Source organism: Lepisma saccharinum, chromosome 14 (genome assembly GCF_977018435.1).
Source record: "Lepisma saccharinum chromosome 14, izLepSacc3.1, whole genome shotgun sequence".
Taxonomy (NCBI): domain Eukaryota; kingdom Metazoa; phylum Arthropoda; class Insecta; order Zygentoma; family Lepismatidae; genus Lepisma; species Lepisma saccharinum.
Genome location: NC_139242.1, coordinates 52307901 through 52326783, shown reverse-complemented (window position 1 = coordinate 52326783; position 18883 = coordinate 52307901). Strand labels below are relative to the sequence as shown.

Here is an 18883-nt window from a genome sequence, read left to right as displayed (position 1 = left end):
TAGACCGGTTGCCATACAGTGCCACACCGGTGTGTTGCAATCTAACGCCTCCTTTTGGTAATCGTCTGGGCGGTATTTCTTGCTCGTTGCGATAAGGTCGCGTTGTTCCTCTTCACAATCTTGAAGATTGATGTACTGTGCCTCTCCTCATCCATGTGCTTTCCATCTGCCTCTTCGTCTGTAATTCCTGTACTACCATTTTGGCATACCGGACTATAATTATGGGACAGAGGGAGTATTTCTTAAGAACTAACTAAACTTTAAAGCAGCTAGTAGTTGGAATAAATGTAGTTATTATTTTTTACAATATGGAATTTCCATGGTTATTCTTCTGTGTATGTAATACATTTTGAAAAATTAGCAATCTTTTGATCAACTTAGTAGACATCGACACTACTTTGTTTATCACTGGCCATGTTCGGATTGGCAAGCGCTTGATCTCATTCTCTCCCGTTGCTTTCATGTACTGTCGAAGTCCGAATCTACATGTTCCCTTGCTGTACGGTTGTCACTTTTCTCGCCAGGTGTCAGCCTGAGTGTCGCCCACCACACTGTGGAGTGCAGGCGCACAGAACGGAAGCAGAAGGCATACACCAACCACACATTACAATGATTTCCACCTATTTACTCATATTAAAAATGTGACATGTGATTTTGTCATTTACAATTTTTCTATGTTCAGTGTCATCAATAAAATGTCCAAGTATCACTGAGTTTTATATTGTCTATTCAGTAAATGTTTCCTCTGCAAAGTGAAAGTCTAAATATGGCTGCTAAGTGCAGGGCCACATCTAGTTCAAGCATGTATCTGTCGCGCCTTCGAACTCTCCCCTCCAACTCCATATATGCTGCCAATTCGGGCAATGTGATTACCCAGATGGAACAGTGCTCTAGGCGACATCTGCTGCCGATTCGGATGCGACCACTGTTTCAAATGTAGTGTGTCAGATTTTTTGTTCAACTTCTTTTTTTTTTTTTTTTTTTTTTTTTTTTTTTTTTTTTTTTTTTTCGCATGTATATCGGAAGAACAACATGTCAATTTAGGACTGAAACAATATTTTTCGATTTTCTATGAGCATGTTAAACACAATGAAGCTGCAGACTTAAAAAACGTTCATATATTTGCAAAATAATTTTGTAGGTGAAAGATTTTTGCTAAGTAGCAAATTCCACATATTTTATCAGATTTATTTTCATTGCATTTTATGATTTGTCCATTGCATTTACAGTTGTAATGAAAAATTCTTATCGATACTTGTAACAGTAATGTTTTTATATAGCAATATATTGAAAACAAAAAAATACTTTCCAATAGTAATACATTTCATTACAATTCACCAATTGGTTCCGATAGTGTGTGTAAAAGCTCATATTGGCTATCGGAATCAATTGGAAAAATTTCCAGCATTAATGCACAATAGAACCTTTATCACCATTTATCAGTTTTATCCATAATTGGCCTTCCCTATTCTACAATTGTTGATCAGTATTGACAATACAGCTCCTTTCCTTATACAGTACTTCCATCACCTAGGCATTTCACAAATTTCCTGTCACTGTATGTTGTTTATTGAGTAAGAATTTCATGAAAGTTAAGCCCACACACTCTTAGAGCATTTGTCATCTACGCTATGGTGCCAGATCTTGTAGACTCTCCTCACTTAGCACTCTAGCGGTTTGTTTCTGTATACAGCGTATTTGCAGAACATACAATTCAACCTACAAGTGTATCAATATAATACACTGTATAAAGCACATCTTATTACTAAATTCATTGACCCCATACAAGGTATTTCATTCATGGGGTATGGTTTCACGTCACTGCTAAATTTGAGAAGACAAACAAGTAGCATGCATGATATAATACTAATCAAAAAGTAGTTATGAGTTGTTATGGAAATAGGAAGAGGTGAACTGTTTTGATAGAGCATATCACAATTTATGCAGATTTTTCCTAAATGGATGTTTTTGTCATAAAGGATGATTTCAAAAGTTGTAGGAAATTACGTAATCTAACATTGGACTTTCTTCATGCACAGTCATATTTTGTAATCTCTTGTTAGTCTTATTCTTTCATTATACAATAATACTCTACTTGGAATTATTTATGTAATTTTCAAATTGGAAGAATACCTTTTGGCAACCACCATAGGAAATATAGTTAAGGTGTATCGAATTACCTGTCATTACTTTCTCAAATGAAATATTGCCAGTACTCTGATGACAGAAGCACATACAAGTGAAATCATTCCTTGATTCATTATTTTTGTGTAGTAATACTAATGAATAGAGAGGTAAATTCTTAATTCAGATCCTCCCATTTGATATTGAGTTATTACACTGACACTGCCAATATCATATATAGACCAGTGGCATGTTTTCCATATTACTGCAACTATGCCTGCAAAACCAACTTTTTTATATTTGGTCTAGGAATTAATTCGTGCGCCTGGACAAGAGATGGCGTAATGAGCGTATCGTCCCACAGTTCCGTGTATCCACACATGCGTTGAAAACTCCTGTCAGCGTGCATCGTTCGTAGTATAGGGCAGTTGATTGACATGTCAACAACAGCATTTTGTAGTCAACTGAACATGGCACAGTTCGTGCCAGATAAAGTGTTTTTGCGGGGTGTTCTGCTTCATTACTTTAACATGCAGAAAAGTTCTACCGAAAGTCATCGTATTTTGGTGGAAGTGTATGGTGACCATGCGCTAGCTGAGCGAACGTGTCAGAAGTGGTTTGCACGGTTTAGAAGTGGTGATTTCGGCCTGGAAGACCAAGAGCGACCTGGACAGCCAAAAAAATTTGAAGACGAAGAATTGAGAGCATTGCTCGATCAGGATTCATGTCAAACGCAGGAAGAACTTGCAGAAGCATTAGTCGTTGATTAAACAACAGTTTCCAAACAGCTCAAAGCCATGGGAATGATTCAAAAGATGTCACATTGGGTTCCACATGAATTGAAAGACAGAGACGTTGAAAGACGAAAAACCATTTGCGAATTGCTGCTTCAAAGACAGAAAAGAAAGGGGTTTTTGCTTCGCATTGTTACTGGCGATGAGAAGTGGATCCATTACGAGAACCCGAAACGAAAAAAGACCTGGGTGAAGCCAGGTGAACCAGGTCCATCACAACCGAAACGAGATATTCACTGTGCAAAGGTTATGCTGTGCATATGGTGGGATATGAAAGGTGTGGTGTACTATGAGCTGCTGCAACCGGGTGAAACTATTAATGGAGAACATTATAGACGACAATTAATGTGTTTGAAGCAAGCTCTGGCCAGGAAACGACCAGAATGAGAGAACACACATGATAAACTTATTTTTCAACATGATAACGCTCGCCCACATGTCGCAAAACCGGTCAAAACCTATTTAGAAAATGTCAGATGGGAAGTTTTACCCCACCCGCCATATTCACCAGATGTTGCTCCTTCGGACTACTACTTGTTCGATTGCATGAATAACGATTTGATTGGACAGCGGTTCACTTCTTCAGAAGATATCGAAAAATGGTTCTCTGACTGGATCGATTCAAAGGATAACTTCTTTCGCCACGGAATCCGTAACTTGCCTGACAGATGGGCAAAAGTGGTGGCTCGCGATGGACAATATTTTTCTTAAGGTATTTATGTATTTTGTGTTTGAACTACAGCTTCAATGTGTGCATAACAACCACACGAATTAATTCCTAGACCAAATATATTTTTATACAATTAGCTTTAATATATGAGTAATTGCTTCTTATATGTATATTATGCAAACTATTAAAACAAGCTTGTAAACTAGAATTTAAGTAAATTATTTAAAGAACTTAGACTGGTTTACATACGCTACTGATCATTCTCAATCTCACCCTTCTGACAACTGGATTTTTCCTCTACAATTGTATGCAGGGAAGATGAGGGAGCCGAAGAAAAAGTGAGCGAGTGGCTATTTAAATAATAATAATAAAATGCAGCCTGTGTGATCAATTCCACTGCTCCAAACAGTGTTGTCCAGAGAACATTGCTTCTTCCTTCCTGCTTTCTGTAAAATGCTTGACAGAGCCAGTGTTGCTACATTAAGGGAAATTTTCCCTTGGTACAAGGAAATCTGGGTCCAATTTTAGGTAAAAAGGGAAATTTTATGAAAAATATAGAAAATTTTAAGTTGTCGGACTTTTGTTTTTGTTTTACTTGTATGCCTGCAATGGTGTTTTATTTCTATTATATCTAATTAATGTCGATGGTGTGCATAATAAACATGTACAGTGTCTCTCAAAAGTCTTAGGACAATGACATTTTAAATTAGGCAACCCAATTTATGCAAGCCATTGATGGGTTGCATGTAGTTAGGCTCAATTTCAGGGTTGCCACATGCACAATATATATTTAAGAAATACGCAAGAGAGATAAAAAAACAAGAGGTGAGAGGAAATGAAAGGTGACAAAGGAGAGGGGAAAGCGAAAGGAGAAGAGGAAAAGTAGAGGTGAGAAGAAAGAGGATAGACGAGGAGAGAAGTAGTCAGAAGAAAGGAAAAAGATTTGAAGAGAGATGAGGAAAATGGAGCAAAGAAGAGAAGAGAGGAGGAAAGCAAGAGGAGGGGATTGGAGAGTGAATAAGAGAAGAACAAAAAGAAAAGTGCTGTGGAGTCGTAAATCGAAGACAGGAGAGGAGATAAGAGGAGTGGAGAAGAGTGGGATGGACACAAGATGCAAGAAAAGTAGAAAATGCGATATGAGATAAAAACAGAGAAGGGGTGGAGAGAAGGAGAAGAGAAGAACAGAAGGGACGAGAGGAGAGAAGAGGAAATTGCAGAAAATATCATCTCTGCATCGAGAATTGACGCATTGATCAAATTATCTACATGAAACATTCAATATCATTTTGAAATGTATTAGAGAATATATTAGATTGGTGCGAAATGCCTTTTGGCAGAGTACAGAGCAAGATAAAATTCTCCACGTAAGATCTTTGATTTTACCTGCGATTATATCACTAAAAACATGAATGTAATTAATATTTATCCCATTTTTCTCCACTTCTCAGTTCGTTGAAATGGAAATTTCGTTATTTCCCCTCCCCCCATTGTTAATTCCAAACTGAATCATTACATTTCACACGGCGTGGACAATGAACACAATGGGATATGTCTAAAACTTAATTAAAATTTTCTGCCACGGGAGGAGTTTGAGCCTATGACCATCAGATTGACAGTCCTTAATGGTAACCACTACCCTACAAGCTTTCACTCCTGAAAATCAGGTAGAAGGAGCCGAGTTAGGCTTCCAAGATATCTCTTGAAATATTGACTATTGCTGACATCACCCCTTACTACACACTCCATACTACTTTTGATGATAGATATTTATATCATACAAGAAAAATGCACAATAATCAATCATAGTTCCTACCATACATTCCACAGAAGTAATAACACAACCATTAGTTTCCAAAACTTGGGAGTGGTTAAGTTTTGATGCAGATGTGGAAGGAATGTGGATGATGTCAGTCACAGATTTCTGTGTAAAAAGGGGCTGCATCAGGGGCAGCAAAGGTACAGATAAATTCTAGAAAATCTTCTAAATACTTGCCGCTACTTAGACTCCTGCTCATAAACAAGATCAATGAATGTAATAGCTGGTTCATGTTCTGTGAATTTATCATTCACCAAGTTGTGAGCAAATTAATATCTGCTGTCTACATTTTCACTCTTCAATGCAAACAAATTATACAATATTGTTCTACCTAAGGTCAGGGGGGCTGCCGGCAGTGTGCCTTGCTACGGGCCTGATAACATTGCATTTGCTAGTTTGTCTTCTGACAATGCGGTTGCACATCACTGAGTATGGAAACTCCATGAAATATCAATGGTAAAGGTAAAGCTACATCACAATATGCTGTGAAGACATATGGGAGGAAGGGGATGTACAAGTATGGCTCCACACATTCACAATCTCAGCCATTTGTGGAGATGTGATCAGCACCATGCTGCGACTGCTTTCACCTCCCAGGATTGCCTCCTGGTGTCCACTGATTAGAGGCTAGGTGAACCCAGAGCTGCTCTGTGAACATTACTGGAAACATTCTTACCTGAAATCCCCCAATAATAAACATATATTCAAAAAGTAAGCCAAGATTTCATGTTATGCTTCAAATTTATTTACTATTCATTATTAAGTGAAATTTTAGGCATCAATTACAAGCAGCCTCCACTATCTTCAAAGTCCATGAATTTCTGCGAATGAAAATATGCACATGCGGACTTCTCTCAAGTGTATATCCATGTACAAATGTATTTAGTTCATATCGTTGAGTAAAGCAATGGCCCATCCTGGGTGCCAGTTTGATGAAAAGACACAAACCCTTCAATTCACTCAAGGAATCATCCACCTGTGAAAGAGATATCATTAAGAACTGGATTATTTATAAACTTTCAAGAAAACTACCCAAATTGTGCTAGGCTGCTGATGATGCTGTAGCAATATAGAAGTTACATATAAAACACTTCCGTGGACAGGAATGCAAATATGAGTGGAGAGTTTCTGCTGGTTTTTTTATATATTAGCATCTTTCCACTTTCATGAGAGGCTGTGGAATTGTTATATTACATATGTACTTTCAGAAACAGAGTAAGGGGAAGGAATATTCTGAGGGTTCTGAAACAAAAGGTAAAGAAGAGTTCCAATTTAGTTCCTTGGCTGAGGTAAATGAAGTTCGTTATCTCAACCTGAATCCCTGTGCTCTTGTGTGGCTTTCAATACACTTAATGACCATCAGTTTCTTTCAACATGACCTTTCCTTAAATTCTTGTCTAATTAAATCATTTTTTGTTATAGACATTGAGATTTTCTAACTACTTCCTAATTCTTAAAAAATTCTCAGAAATGAACAGAAGAGGAAGAAGAATTTTTTTTGAGAATTGTATTATTTTCCCCATCTGCCTTGTCTCCACGCCTCAATTTTCTGTACACTAAAACATAATCACATCCAAAGGTGGCACCACTCACCAAGTAAAGTATAAATTGTGACATTAGTGCATAAAAGACAAAATGCACTTTGCTCTCACAACATGTATGTCTGTACAGAAAAATGTACAGACCACCTGCTTTCAATGGGTAATCAAGCACTCATACAATTTGCCTTTGCATTTTCACATGTAAGCTTTTGCAAGTTTTCCATGAATTGCATCATAGAATGCTCATTTTTTAGTAGCACAATGCCTGCACATGTAGTTGTACCTGGAAGCAATCTTGAACACTCAATAACAAAGAAAAAAAGTGTTTTTTATTCCCTTGCTGTAAATAGAATGAAAACAGCACATGCACACACACATGTATGTATATAGATATATTTGTGTACATAAGATGATGTCAGAAAGGTAAGACAAAATTAAAATATATTAATCGAAATAGAAAAAGGGATAGGAAACATTGTAATCCAATCTCTTTGATCTAAGACAGCAGAATGATGGAAATTCTGTATGCTGTAATTATAGTTAGTAAATTTCCAATTTATCTTTCAACTTTTCCATATTCATATGTGTGCATGTCTTTTTGTGTACCTATTTTCAAGAATTCTAGGTAAATTGCAGAAAGTTGACTTGGCTCAGGGGTGTTGCCAAGGGTGGGTCAACATGGCTCACATCCCACCTACTGGCCCACCCTGTCAAAATGTAATAGACAGATTTCATGATAAAAAATAAAATTAATATGTGGATAATCATGAATACGATGGGAAACCATAGCCGACCTCTGTGGCAGAGTGATTAGCACAGCTTGCTATGATGCTATGAGTCTCAGATTCGAATCCCAGCCTGAGCTGAGTGTTCTCTGTGAGTGGCATCAATACCATCCTCATCATTGTGGTTAGTCAAAAATGGAAGAAGTACGAACTCTAGAAGATTCGAATCCAGGATTTGTCGTTTTGAAACATGGTCTCCTTATCCTTGGGTTATGGAGGTCTGAACCTAGGATCATGTGCATATCCAGTGGGGGCAGGGGGCTTGCCCTCACCCTAGAAAATTAGTGGTGAAAAATCCATTCTGTTTGTTGTACTTGATGTGGAAGAAAAATAAATGGTATTCTCTTTTAAAATAATTCAAAATATATAATTACCCTCTTTGGGAGTGTTGTTTGTATAATTTATTTTTACTCCAATATTTAAACTTCCTTTTACTGTGTTGAACTTTTTTTTGGATCACATAATAAAAATATGAATATCAAAGTATATTTTTCTTTGAAGATGTAATGTAATATAAAGTAAGGTAAAGTTCCCCATGCACACCATGCCATGAAAATACAGAGAAGGATGTGAGATAGGGTAGGAGGGCCCCACACATATGTGCTCTCAGCCATTTTTTGGAGGTGGTATGATCAGCACTACACTTGCCACCTTTATTTCCCCAGGATTGCCTACAGGTACTACATGTCCAGAAAGTAAATTGCCAGTTGATGTTTGAATTGAGAGCGAAACTTAAATTATGAAAAATTTTAAGGCCAATTGTATGAACTGCACATGTCATTCCTACATCAAGTCCCTGAAGTCTCGTGTATTGCCTTTCCTGTAGGTTATTTCTAAATAATGTGTGACAAAGATTTTCATAGGCATCAGAAAGTAAATAGTCTTAAAATAAAACACATCTGAAAGGGAGACTGAGGAAAAATACCCTTTACTGGTGATGAAACATTTAAAGTGTCTTACTCGATTTGCAAACTAGGGGAGTGGTTAGTCTTATGCACTGTGCGAATTAAGCTTTTTGGTTTGTGGAGAAAACTAACTCAGTGGCGTATTTGTGATTTATCAGGTTTTATGTATGCAAATGTGTATGTTACCATTCAATAAACTAAAATATTGCCTTGCTGTTTGCTCTAGGTACCTTAGAACATTGGTTCTAGCTAGCCTAGGTCAATAATTCTTATAACATTTACATGTAATTTGGAAACACTTATTGTTATTACATTCTAAGAAAATCCAAACTCATACTGGTAAAACTGAAAACTTTACCAAATTTCTATTGCCAAGTTCAAACTTAATGTCAAAACAACCAACCTACAAGTTTCTTGCAAATACTTAATACATGTAAAATATCTGCACTATGACATGAAAACAGCCTGCCGTTGTCTCAGCTTGGTGAAGTTGGCCAGTTGCAGAATGGTTTCCTCCTTTAATCCACAAGGCTGTATACTTTTTGGACACAAATATCATTGATGACAGTCTGAATTATCAACCGATTCTGGAAGTCTGTCAAGATGAGATTCGTCGTGCTGAAATATCTCTCGCATTCTGCTGAAGACACTGAAACAATAACAATACTCTTTAGAAGGTTTCTTCTCTTAGCTGATCGAACTAAGTTAAACTTTTGTCTTAAGAGTCGTTAGCAATTGTGCAAACTTTATTAACCTCCCTCCTGTTTCTTACTACTTTATTCTACAAGCTGGAATAGACTTGGAGATCTGCAACTCGGAACTAGACTTCCGTGACAAGTTATTCTAATCTGTTTACTCTCAAGTGTCATAGTTACATACTCTAAACAATCTCTCATTCATGAACATTAGTTCCAGATTTATCCACAGCCACTGCAAAATTACATTTTGAGCATGCAGTACCCATTTATTTGAGACTGGGTAATCCCCATGGCCACTTTATGCAGGGACAATGCCAGAAGAATTGTGTCCACCCTGGAAATGAAACCCAGGTCTCCTGTATGGCAGTCAGATACCCTACTGACTGGAATCACTGCAATTCTATTTGAAGATGTGTTATAGTGTGGTGTGATAACTACTCCACCTTTGAGTTTGTCACAAAAATAATGTATGCGCTTTCAGTTATATTAAGAGAGAGAGAGAAGTGAAAATTTTAAATATCCAGGAAAATTCCGGGAGCATCCCTTAGTGTTCAGATTTCTTATCAGAATTCTACTCTTATCTCGGGAATTTCTGGAGCAAGCAAACTGAAACGAGTATCTGCACAAGTACGAAGTAGTGACTCAAGATGGCTTGACCATTGAACACAAGAGGGAAAGGTAGGGAATGGAGGGGGAAATTCAATTGCAGTGGTTTGCTCAGTATGCAATGCTTTGCTCCACCCACTCATTTTCTTCCCTTCTCTACCGTTATATCTGGCTTCGCTCCACATATTCCTGGGACAGAGTGTACAAGTTTAACTCTAATCATTTTTCCAGAATTCATCCCTATTTTTCAGCAGCTTTACACGTTATCTGCCTCACTAGCAAAACAACTCCAATGGTGTATTGCCATGCCAACAAAACTTTTCCATTCATTCTTGGGGAACATAAAATAAATTTTACATTATTATTGCCATTTTTCTAAAAAAATGTAGTTCATATCTTCATTCCTGCCCTAGGGTATGGAAAAATCAGGTTTTCTTGTAATATACAGCCTAGACTGCAATAGGAAGGGGGGGGCTGTAGGAAAATGAGGCTCTGAAGGGGCAGAAGTGACAGACTATCGCAGGGTGCGAAATCATTGAAGACTGGTGTGGGGAGATCTTAATCTACACATATGCACACACACACACACACAAATTATTATGATATGGATATTTATAATGTTATTAAATATAAAAGAAAATTAATTACTAAATATTTTTTAAAAAACATTATTAAATACAAATAAAGTAATTAATTAGTTACCTTTATATATACCAGGTGTGTGTAAAGTAGCAAATTAATTCCTTTACTAACTGGTTAAAGATGTCAATAAATTACGAAATAGTTTTGTTTTGTACAAGCTTTTTAGTCTTTGTATTAATACAAAACTATAATAATTTATAATTGTTTGACTTGCATTCTTCTTTTATTGCATGCATATTATTATTGTGGACAGAGTAATAATCTCTTGAAAAAGAGAGAAAGCATTCTGCTCTCACTATCTTGTGGGTTTTCGATATTATCATTAGTAAAGTACATAAGAAGTAAATACTAATTGCTTATATTTTGTTGTTACAAGAAAACTCTCCCCCTGGGAAATTTTTGGTGGAGGGGGATTATTGAGGTCAAGATTGTTGGTGGGAGGAAATCCCCCCTGTCCCCCCCCCCCCCCAGGATTTCACAATCTGGACTATTGTCTATTAAAATTCTTTAATATTGTGATAATAGCAAAATAAAACTTGTCAAGTCAGTTTACTTGCTTCATGAAAGAAGGTAGAAGGAAGGAGTTTTGGGTGTTTAAATAGCTTCTTGCATCATAACCATTTTTTTGGTACTGTATTTTAACCAGAGTAAAAGTCTGTGTGGCAGACTGGGAAGGAAGTCTGGCAAGCTCACACTTGACTTTCAAACAATAGTTCCTCGAAGGAACTAATTTGACCATTTTGAATCCCAACAATTGAAAATCAAATGGAGGGATATTGACTCATTGTTTCTCAGTTCACTGCTTGTGTGGCAGTGTTTGTTTCTTTTCCTTTGGTGCATGTGTGGTAATAGTATTGTGTGGTGTAATGCATAGTGCAAATTACACTCTTAAATAAAAAGTGAAAAAGAAAAGAATCTTTCCGAAATTCTAAAGAAAGTGCCTAAATTAAATTAATTTTTCTGTTCAGAAAGCGTGCCTAAAGCAAATCTCTAGTTGAAACCTGGAAATTAGAACCACAGGTTGAAAGAGCTCTCAACTCATTAAAAATAAATGTCACATTGATAACCCTCTAATTTCCTTTGGTGAAGTAGAATCAATGAGTAAAATAAATCTATCTGAACCCTTTGTGTGGTTAAATTTAACTTCCATTGACATGGATTAAATCATTCAAAAATTTCCAAAAAAAAGAAAATGTGATATCAATAGCTTAGATTTTTCAAATTCGAATCATCTTTACCCTGAACAAATGAGGTAACGAAATGGATGGTATTCGGTATTTTAAAGATTACAAGCATTATTAATAAAGAGCATGTAATTATTGGAAGTACTGTGATAAAACTGTTAATAATAATAATAATAATATTGGCAGGCCCCAAAACCAAGGATAGCCAATAGGGCCCAAATTTTATAACCCCCCCCATCCCCCCCTGGTAATATATGACAGTATTGTTGCATACATACTTAGATCCAGAGAGGATTTGAATGTTTTTGTTTAATAAGTTTAAAATATTTCATTTGCCTACTACTGTGGTGATGGATCTACTTGGTCCCTAGACAGTTCAGCCCGACCCTGTGGCCGAGTGGTTAACACATCGTGCTGCGACGCCAAGGGTCCCGGGTTCGAATCCCGGTCGGGCTTGGTTGTTTGTGAATGTCCATTCATCAATTTCATCATTTCATCACTCATCCCCATCTTCGCAAATTAGCCAAGAGGCACAAAACGCGAAGTAAAATAAACTAAATCAAATCAAACCTAGACAGTTCAGATTTTTCACCACTCTCTTTCTAATTGATTATAGTTAAGTTTCTAATGCTGTCATATTAAATTTACTCACAAAACACACAAACTACTTGATATTCAAGATTTTTAAAAGTAAAATATTAGTTGTCTTAATTTTCTCTTTTAGTTTTTTGTTCTCCTGAAACGTCACAACAAAAAATGTATTGTTATGCTTGTAACAACCTTAGACTACAAGAGCAATAATAATTCTACAATGCAAGCAATGCATACATACAAGAAAAGTTAGTTAAGTGTTACTACTTATTATATAACAAGTAGTTTTAGTAAATATTCTCTCTTATAGCTTGGCGAAGTTGTTAATTATCCTCTTATCACCCCCAAATTATGTCTGTGATTAGAATGCACTGTGATTGCGATGATGACCAGGCATGATAAAACCTGATACATATTTAGTAAATATGTTGTTTACTACAAAATCTTGATTTAGATTGTGTAACTGAATGAGACTTACGTAGAGGTAACAAACACTTTCTTTCTGTGCCTTTAAGACATTCTACTTTTAGGCATAAAAATAACCAAAGATTCAAGGAGAATTCATAATAGTTCGAATTAGTAGTATAAAACCTGCATGACAAATGTTATACAAAGTTCTAATCTGTCTTTTCAGAGAGAAAAGGAGAGAGGGTCGCATATTTCCTACATGTTTCGACTTCCATTTGCAGCTGGGAGTGTTTTCAGTGCTAGCATGTTGGACACACTACTCTACCAAGCCTTTGTAAAGGATTATGTCATCACCTTCGTTCGATTGCTACTTGGGATAGATCAGGCTCCTGGCTCTGGATTCCTCACATCTGTAAGTTATGCAGCTGTTAACCATTACTCTCCTCTAAGTAGGTTAGGATATTTCATTTAATAAAAAATTACAGTACTGCATTAATACAAAAAATAGCACCTAGGGAAGATGAGAAGACCATTATAGGAATGTGTTGTGAACAGTTGTAATGGAATACTTGTAAATGTATCATAGCAAATTTGACTGTATTTTGCTATTGTTATAGTCCCACATTTATGGTGAATAAAAGATCAAGATATCGATGCAAAAACTGGGCACATTACAGGATCAAAAGTGGCATAGAATGTGGCATATTGGTGTTAAAATGGTGAATATAATCCTAAATTTGATTAAAAAACTATACTTATTACACAAAATAAACTTTTACCTTCTAATAGAACATTTATGTAGTTGTCAGAGTAATAAGTTTAATACTGTGTAAGGGAGTCCATTTTTGCTTCTGAAATATTTACAGCAGAATTAACCAATTTTCCATTATTTGCATAACACAGGATAATTCAGACTTCGGAAAGTGTTGCGTCTGTAAATAAACTCCAAATTTCATGTTCAATAGTTTATTTCACATTTTGCAGTTCATTCCACATTATTTCGTGACAAAACATGGTAGGAAAATGTACCTCACACCTTTCAAAAACATGAGAAATGGACATTTCGATGTGTGTTATTTAATATTTTGAGTTTCCATAAAAAAAAACTAAATATGCCTGCTTCTAGCTATTGTCCATATTGAAGATGCAGTAAACAAGAAGTGGCATCACACAAAGGTATGTTTGACCTTTCTTGCCAAGCACATTAATTTGTTTGAGTTTAAGTTAAGTTGTGGTTTTGAGTCCACTTTATGCACAGTAAGGCTAATTGGGACTGGACTTACAGTTTAAAGTGGGATCCGAACCACTTGTGCCTCCACCGGGTATCGAACCCAGGACCCCTTGATTTCAAGGCAATGATGTTACCGCTAGCCGAAGGAAGGTCCCACATTAATTTGTAATGAACATGATTGTCAATATACTATGTGTAGTTTAATTCTCAAATTATACAAATTTTCCTGCACCATGCAGTACAGTATAGGGTGGCAAAATTCAATTTCATCATGCCTGCTAACTAATATCAATTTTCATGTTTTTGCAAGAAATATTCTAGAAGTTAGGGAACAAATTTTGTCATTCAATTTTGAAAAAATTGTGCTGGAGTGTGAATTTTCATTTTGCACTGCTTCATAGACAATTTTTTTTAGTCACTGTTTTTTCCAGTTTAATACAAAACTTGATATTCAGTTTCTACTCCCATTCCATGTCCATTGTCAGCAAACAACAATCTACCATTCACACACATAACAAGTTGCTAAGTGCCCTCTGTCACCCTGTAGAATACCACTTCACTAAATTTCGAGTATGTGTGATTGAGATAGCATGTCCCATGTTTGAATAGAACAAAATGGAACAACTTCTGTGTCACTATGTCACAGATATTAACAAAGTACATGACATTTTCTACCAATGGTTGTATGTTGAATAGTAAGATATCGAGATCATTCATTGTTTCTTTCGTTTCTGCAATTTATTGTCATTGCTATCAATTTTCACTTTTCTTAAAACGTGTACCCGTCCCTAGTCAAAATTAGAGAATCTGGTTGTTGCATTTCCATAGGTCATTCTTTTCTTGGATATGTAGTTAGGAACTTTGATGAGGTCGCCTCCATGGTTGACGATGCTGAGAGGTTGACTCATGATATCACCAGCGAAAGTTCAGAGTTTGAGACCCAACCTGGTCATAGGTGTTTCTGTGTGAGTGTCCATCAATTTCATGAAATTATCATTTGTCTTAATCGCTATTACCTTAAGAGACTGAAAAGTCGTCAATTTCATCATATCATCACTCATCCTCATCTTCGTGATTAGCCAAAAGTGGCATAAATGTGACGTAAAATAAACCAATTCCACTGACTTGCCCAAGTTAGTTGGATGAACTGTGATTGAGTGGTTGTTCATTGAACTGATTTTCACACATAATTCTTGTTGTCTTCTCTCGCAGAAAGAGATACCAGATGCCGTGAATAGTGATGCAGTTGTTACATTATTTGTTTCTTGCCCACAATAATTTTACTTTTTGTCCAATTTCAGATGAAGATCACAAAGGATGATATGTGGATCAGAACCTATGGTCGGTTGTATCAAAAGCTTTGCTCAACAACTTGCGAGATACCAATAGGCATATATCGCACACAGGACACCTCCTTGGCTGACTCTACCCATGTGAGTATCGCATCGAAACAGCAAGATTTCAAATGGTGGTCGAGGTGTATTCGTGTGCGGCCATGGGTAAGTACAGTATAAAGGCTACCAGAACTTCATTTTGGATAGCCTTCGGCATGGCTTCGAATGATTCAATTTCCTCCGAATAAAGTTCAAACTCAATAAACTAGGAGGAAATAATATATATATATCCATGATTTGAATGCATCTACTTATTGCTTCTGCCTTGAAACAAAACAGCTTGTAAGTGCATTGGATATTGAAAGAAAACACTTCCTATTTAAGGAAAATTGAATGACGCAAATTTTATCCCATGGACGCACACTAAATCCTGTATTGTTACAGAGGATCCTAATTTCAGGTCAGACAAAGGTCGCAAGTAGCATGCTTGTAATATTACAAGCCATATATTTCTTATTCTCTTTTGTTGTCTGTTACCAATTTTGGATATGTTTTTGGTTATTTGTGCATGGTTCATTCTATTTACTCTTCTTGCATGAGGATTGGTGTATGATTGCATTTTCTTAAATTATCTTGTTATCTTGTGATATAATAATTTATCTTTTGTTGTCTATTTTATGCACTGAAATATTGTTATATAGGTATATTTGGAATGGTTACTGTGAGGATTTCTAAAACTTTTTAATATAGTATTGTTTGTGCTCTTAATGTAGATATAATTATTGATTTTTCATAGAAACTTAATCAAGCTTTTTTACTCTTAGGATATTGAATGTTAATTATTGTGTATGCCTCAATAGGTACATAATAATCAATTAGTGTAGTTCATATCTTAGTTATGCATTACTTCCAATAAAAATAGGGTTGAAAGGAAAGGCAGATTTCTGATGTAAGAATATTGGCTAAATTTTGTACATCAGAATCCTTTTGGAATCGGCAAAGATCAAAATTTTAAATTAATTCTGATACTCTGTTTCCTATCTTGAAAAACTTAACAAAAGAGGCATATTAATCATATATAATACAGTACAATGTTTTATTTTTCTGCTCTGAGAGAATAACTTTAATTTCCTGATCACGCTTTCAATTTTCTCAAATTTTTATTCCTGTCTCATTCATATGAATGACTACTTCTGTACTAATGAAATATGTAATGCTAATTTTATTTTCATAACATTGGAAATGCCATTGTGGTTTTATATTTAAAAAATATCAATTATTTCAAGAAATTATCTGCGAATACATCATAGTTAGTAAATTTTTTGCTTTGTCACACCACTAATAAAAATGAAAAAAATATTTAATGTGATTTTTGATTCCATCTTAATCAGGTTAAACCTACACCGGATACTAAATCTCAGTTGATCATCCATTTCTCAGAGTTTGTGGCTAGGAAATGTAGTGTGTTGGAAAGAATTGCTTAATTAGTACCAGAAAGGTGAAATGTATTACAGGGGATAGGAATTTAAGTCATGGAACATAGGGTAATATTTTTCAGATTGAATTCCCCCTTGAAGATTTATATATGTCTGATTCCTGAGCAACATCTAAATGCAGTCCTTGTGTAGGTTTGTCAAAGTAAACATGTGAACTCGACTTAAGGATGAAATGTTTGAACAAAGACACACAACTGCATTCCACATCCTTGTCTTCAGTATTTTCTTCCTGTAGAGACAAGAAATTTTATGTCATCTCAGTTGCCCTATGAAGCAAGTATGGAGCACTTAAAATACTATTGTAGCAATCGCAATCTTAATGGCAGGGTGAAGTTTATCATTATTAGCAACTTATTTTTAATTACAACAAAACAAATTTAAACAATATATGTGGTTCGTTGTATTTTTTTTAAAACTGGGAAATGTAAAAAACATAATCTTTTTCCTCGAGAAAAGGGGATCTATAAGTTAGTTTACCATAATGACATGGATAATGAGCAACAAAACGAGACTTAACTTGTTCAATGAAAATCATAATCATAAGAGTACTAAAAATTATGTAGCAGATGACTGTACATTTACTTATCTTGTTTATTGTCGGCTAGGATAAATGGTGCCCAGGTGCAGATTCATGGGGAGAGCAATAGGGGCAATTGCCTCTCCCAACTGCCTAATATTTTTGAAAACTCAAATGTTCTGCCTTATATCATCACCAAGTTTAATAGGCTTGAAAATAATTTTTAAAGTTTGATTTATTCCCACTTTATGCTCAGTATGTTGTAATCAGAACTGGATCTATGTTTTAAATTTGTTTCCGAGCCACTGTGCAATATGCCTCAAAAGGAGATCAAACCTGAGACTCCTTGAGAGAATATGTATTTGTATTCTTTGTTTATTCGCTTTACTTTACATATTCGATTGGTCAGTTTACGATGACAAAGGGAGGAATTATGGTAACGAAATACTCCTGCCCTGGAGTATGAAAAAATTAACAAACAGAGTATTGTTTATTTATTTTTGCACAATAATTATGTAATCTCTAACATCCGAAAGTCAGTATGGTTACTGTTTACAGTATTATTTATGTAAAACAGTACAAATGCAAGTTAGGTGAGGTTCTTGGTGAGGCACCTGACTAACAGTAACTTCTACATCAGCCACTAATGGCGCTAGGGGAAGTACCATTACTGCCAGAAAAAAATCATTGTATATAATTATAAATTAGGTTGTATCAATGTGATAGTTGATACAAAATTTGAATGGAGAATGTAGACCAAGCAGTGACGTGCCCAAGGGAGATTGGTGGGGGTTATAACCCCCCTCCCAACCTTTGGGCCAGTCTTCCTAAACAAATAACGTCAAAGGTAGGAAAATATGACAAAATGAGGGCTGGCTACCAAAAAAAAGTATATATAACCTCTCCTTTTTGAAAATCCTGGGCACGCCACTGAGACAAAGGCATTCAAATCTTGGTCATTTATGACACCTGAATGAAGAAAGTATTTTTAAATTGGAATACCTCTTAAGTAAAAGCTTGTAGAAATGTAGTTCAACACAATGTAAAAATTGTAAGATAGTTCATGTTATTTTCTTCTTTTTAATTAAATGCACCCATCTTCCCATAGCACAATATCTGTTATTGCGTTTATTCAATATTTAGTTTACTAACCGTATTTCTTATGTATTAAGGTAAACATTAAAATATTCACCTTTGAAATATATGTAGTAGCTGTACATGTATTTGATGTATACATAAAGAAAATATTATTATAAGTAGTTACCATATTAGATTAAATGCAGTCTCATCCAATTCCATTTGAATAGACATTGCTGCAGGTATTTTTTAAGCATTAAATGCATAAAGTTTCTGTTAGTAGGTTTATGCTATGAAATATATACCATATTTTAGCTCATTCTGCCTTAAGTAATTTGTCACTGCTTTGACTACATTGGAGCACAATTAAAAATCTCATCTCATGAAAGTAGATATTTGAATATTTTATATTTTTGCAATTGCCAGACATAATCGCAACACCCTTGCTCATGGACTAGCACTAT

The 18883-nt window shown here is 35.6% G+C and overlaps 1 protein-coding gene across 11 annotated transcripts in view; it reads left to right on the top strand.

Moving 5' to 3' along the window:
- The window catches only part of SLO2 (slowpoke 2), a 388893-nt gene that overhangs the window by 350282 nt on the left and 19728 nt on the right, over positions 1-18883 (top strand). For 6 of the 11 annotated variants that reach the window (XM_083135590.1, XM_083135592.1, XM_083135595.1 and 3 more), the window contains 3 exons: positions 6613-6693; positions 12991-13176; positions 15297-15428. In XM_083135590.1, coding sequence (XP_082991716.1) covers positions 6613-6693; positions 12991-13176; positions 15297-15428 — 399 coding nt within the window. Of the gene's footprint in view, positions 1-6612; positions 6694-12990; positions 13177-15296; positions 15495-18883 lie in introns of all 11 variants that reach the window. The other 5 variants (XM_083135594.1, XM_083135600.1, XM_083135597.1 and 2 more) reach the window with 2 other exon arrangements.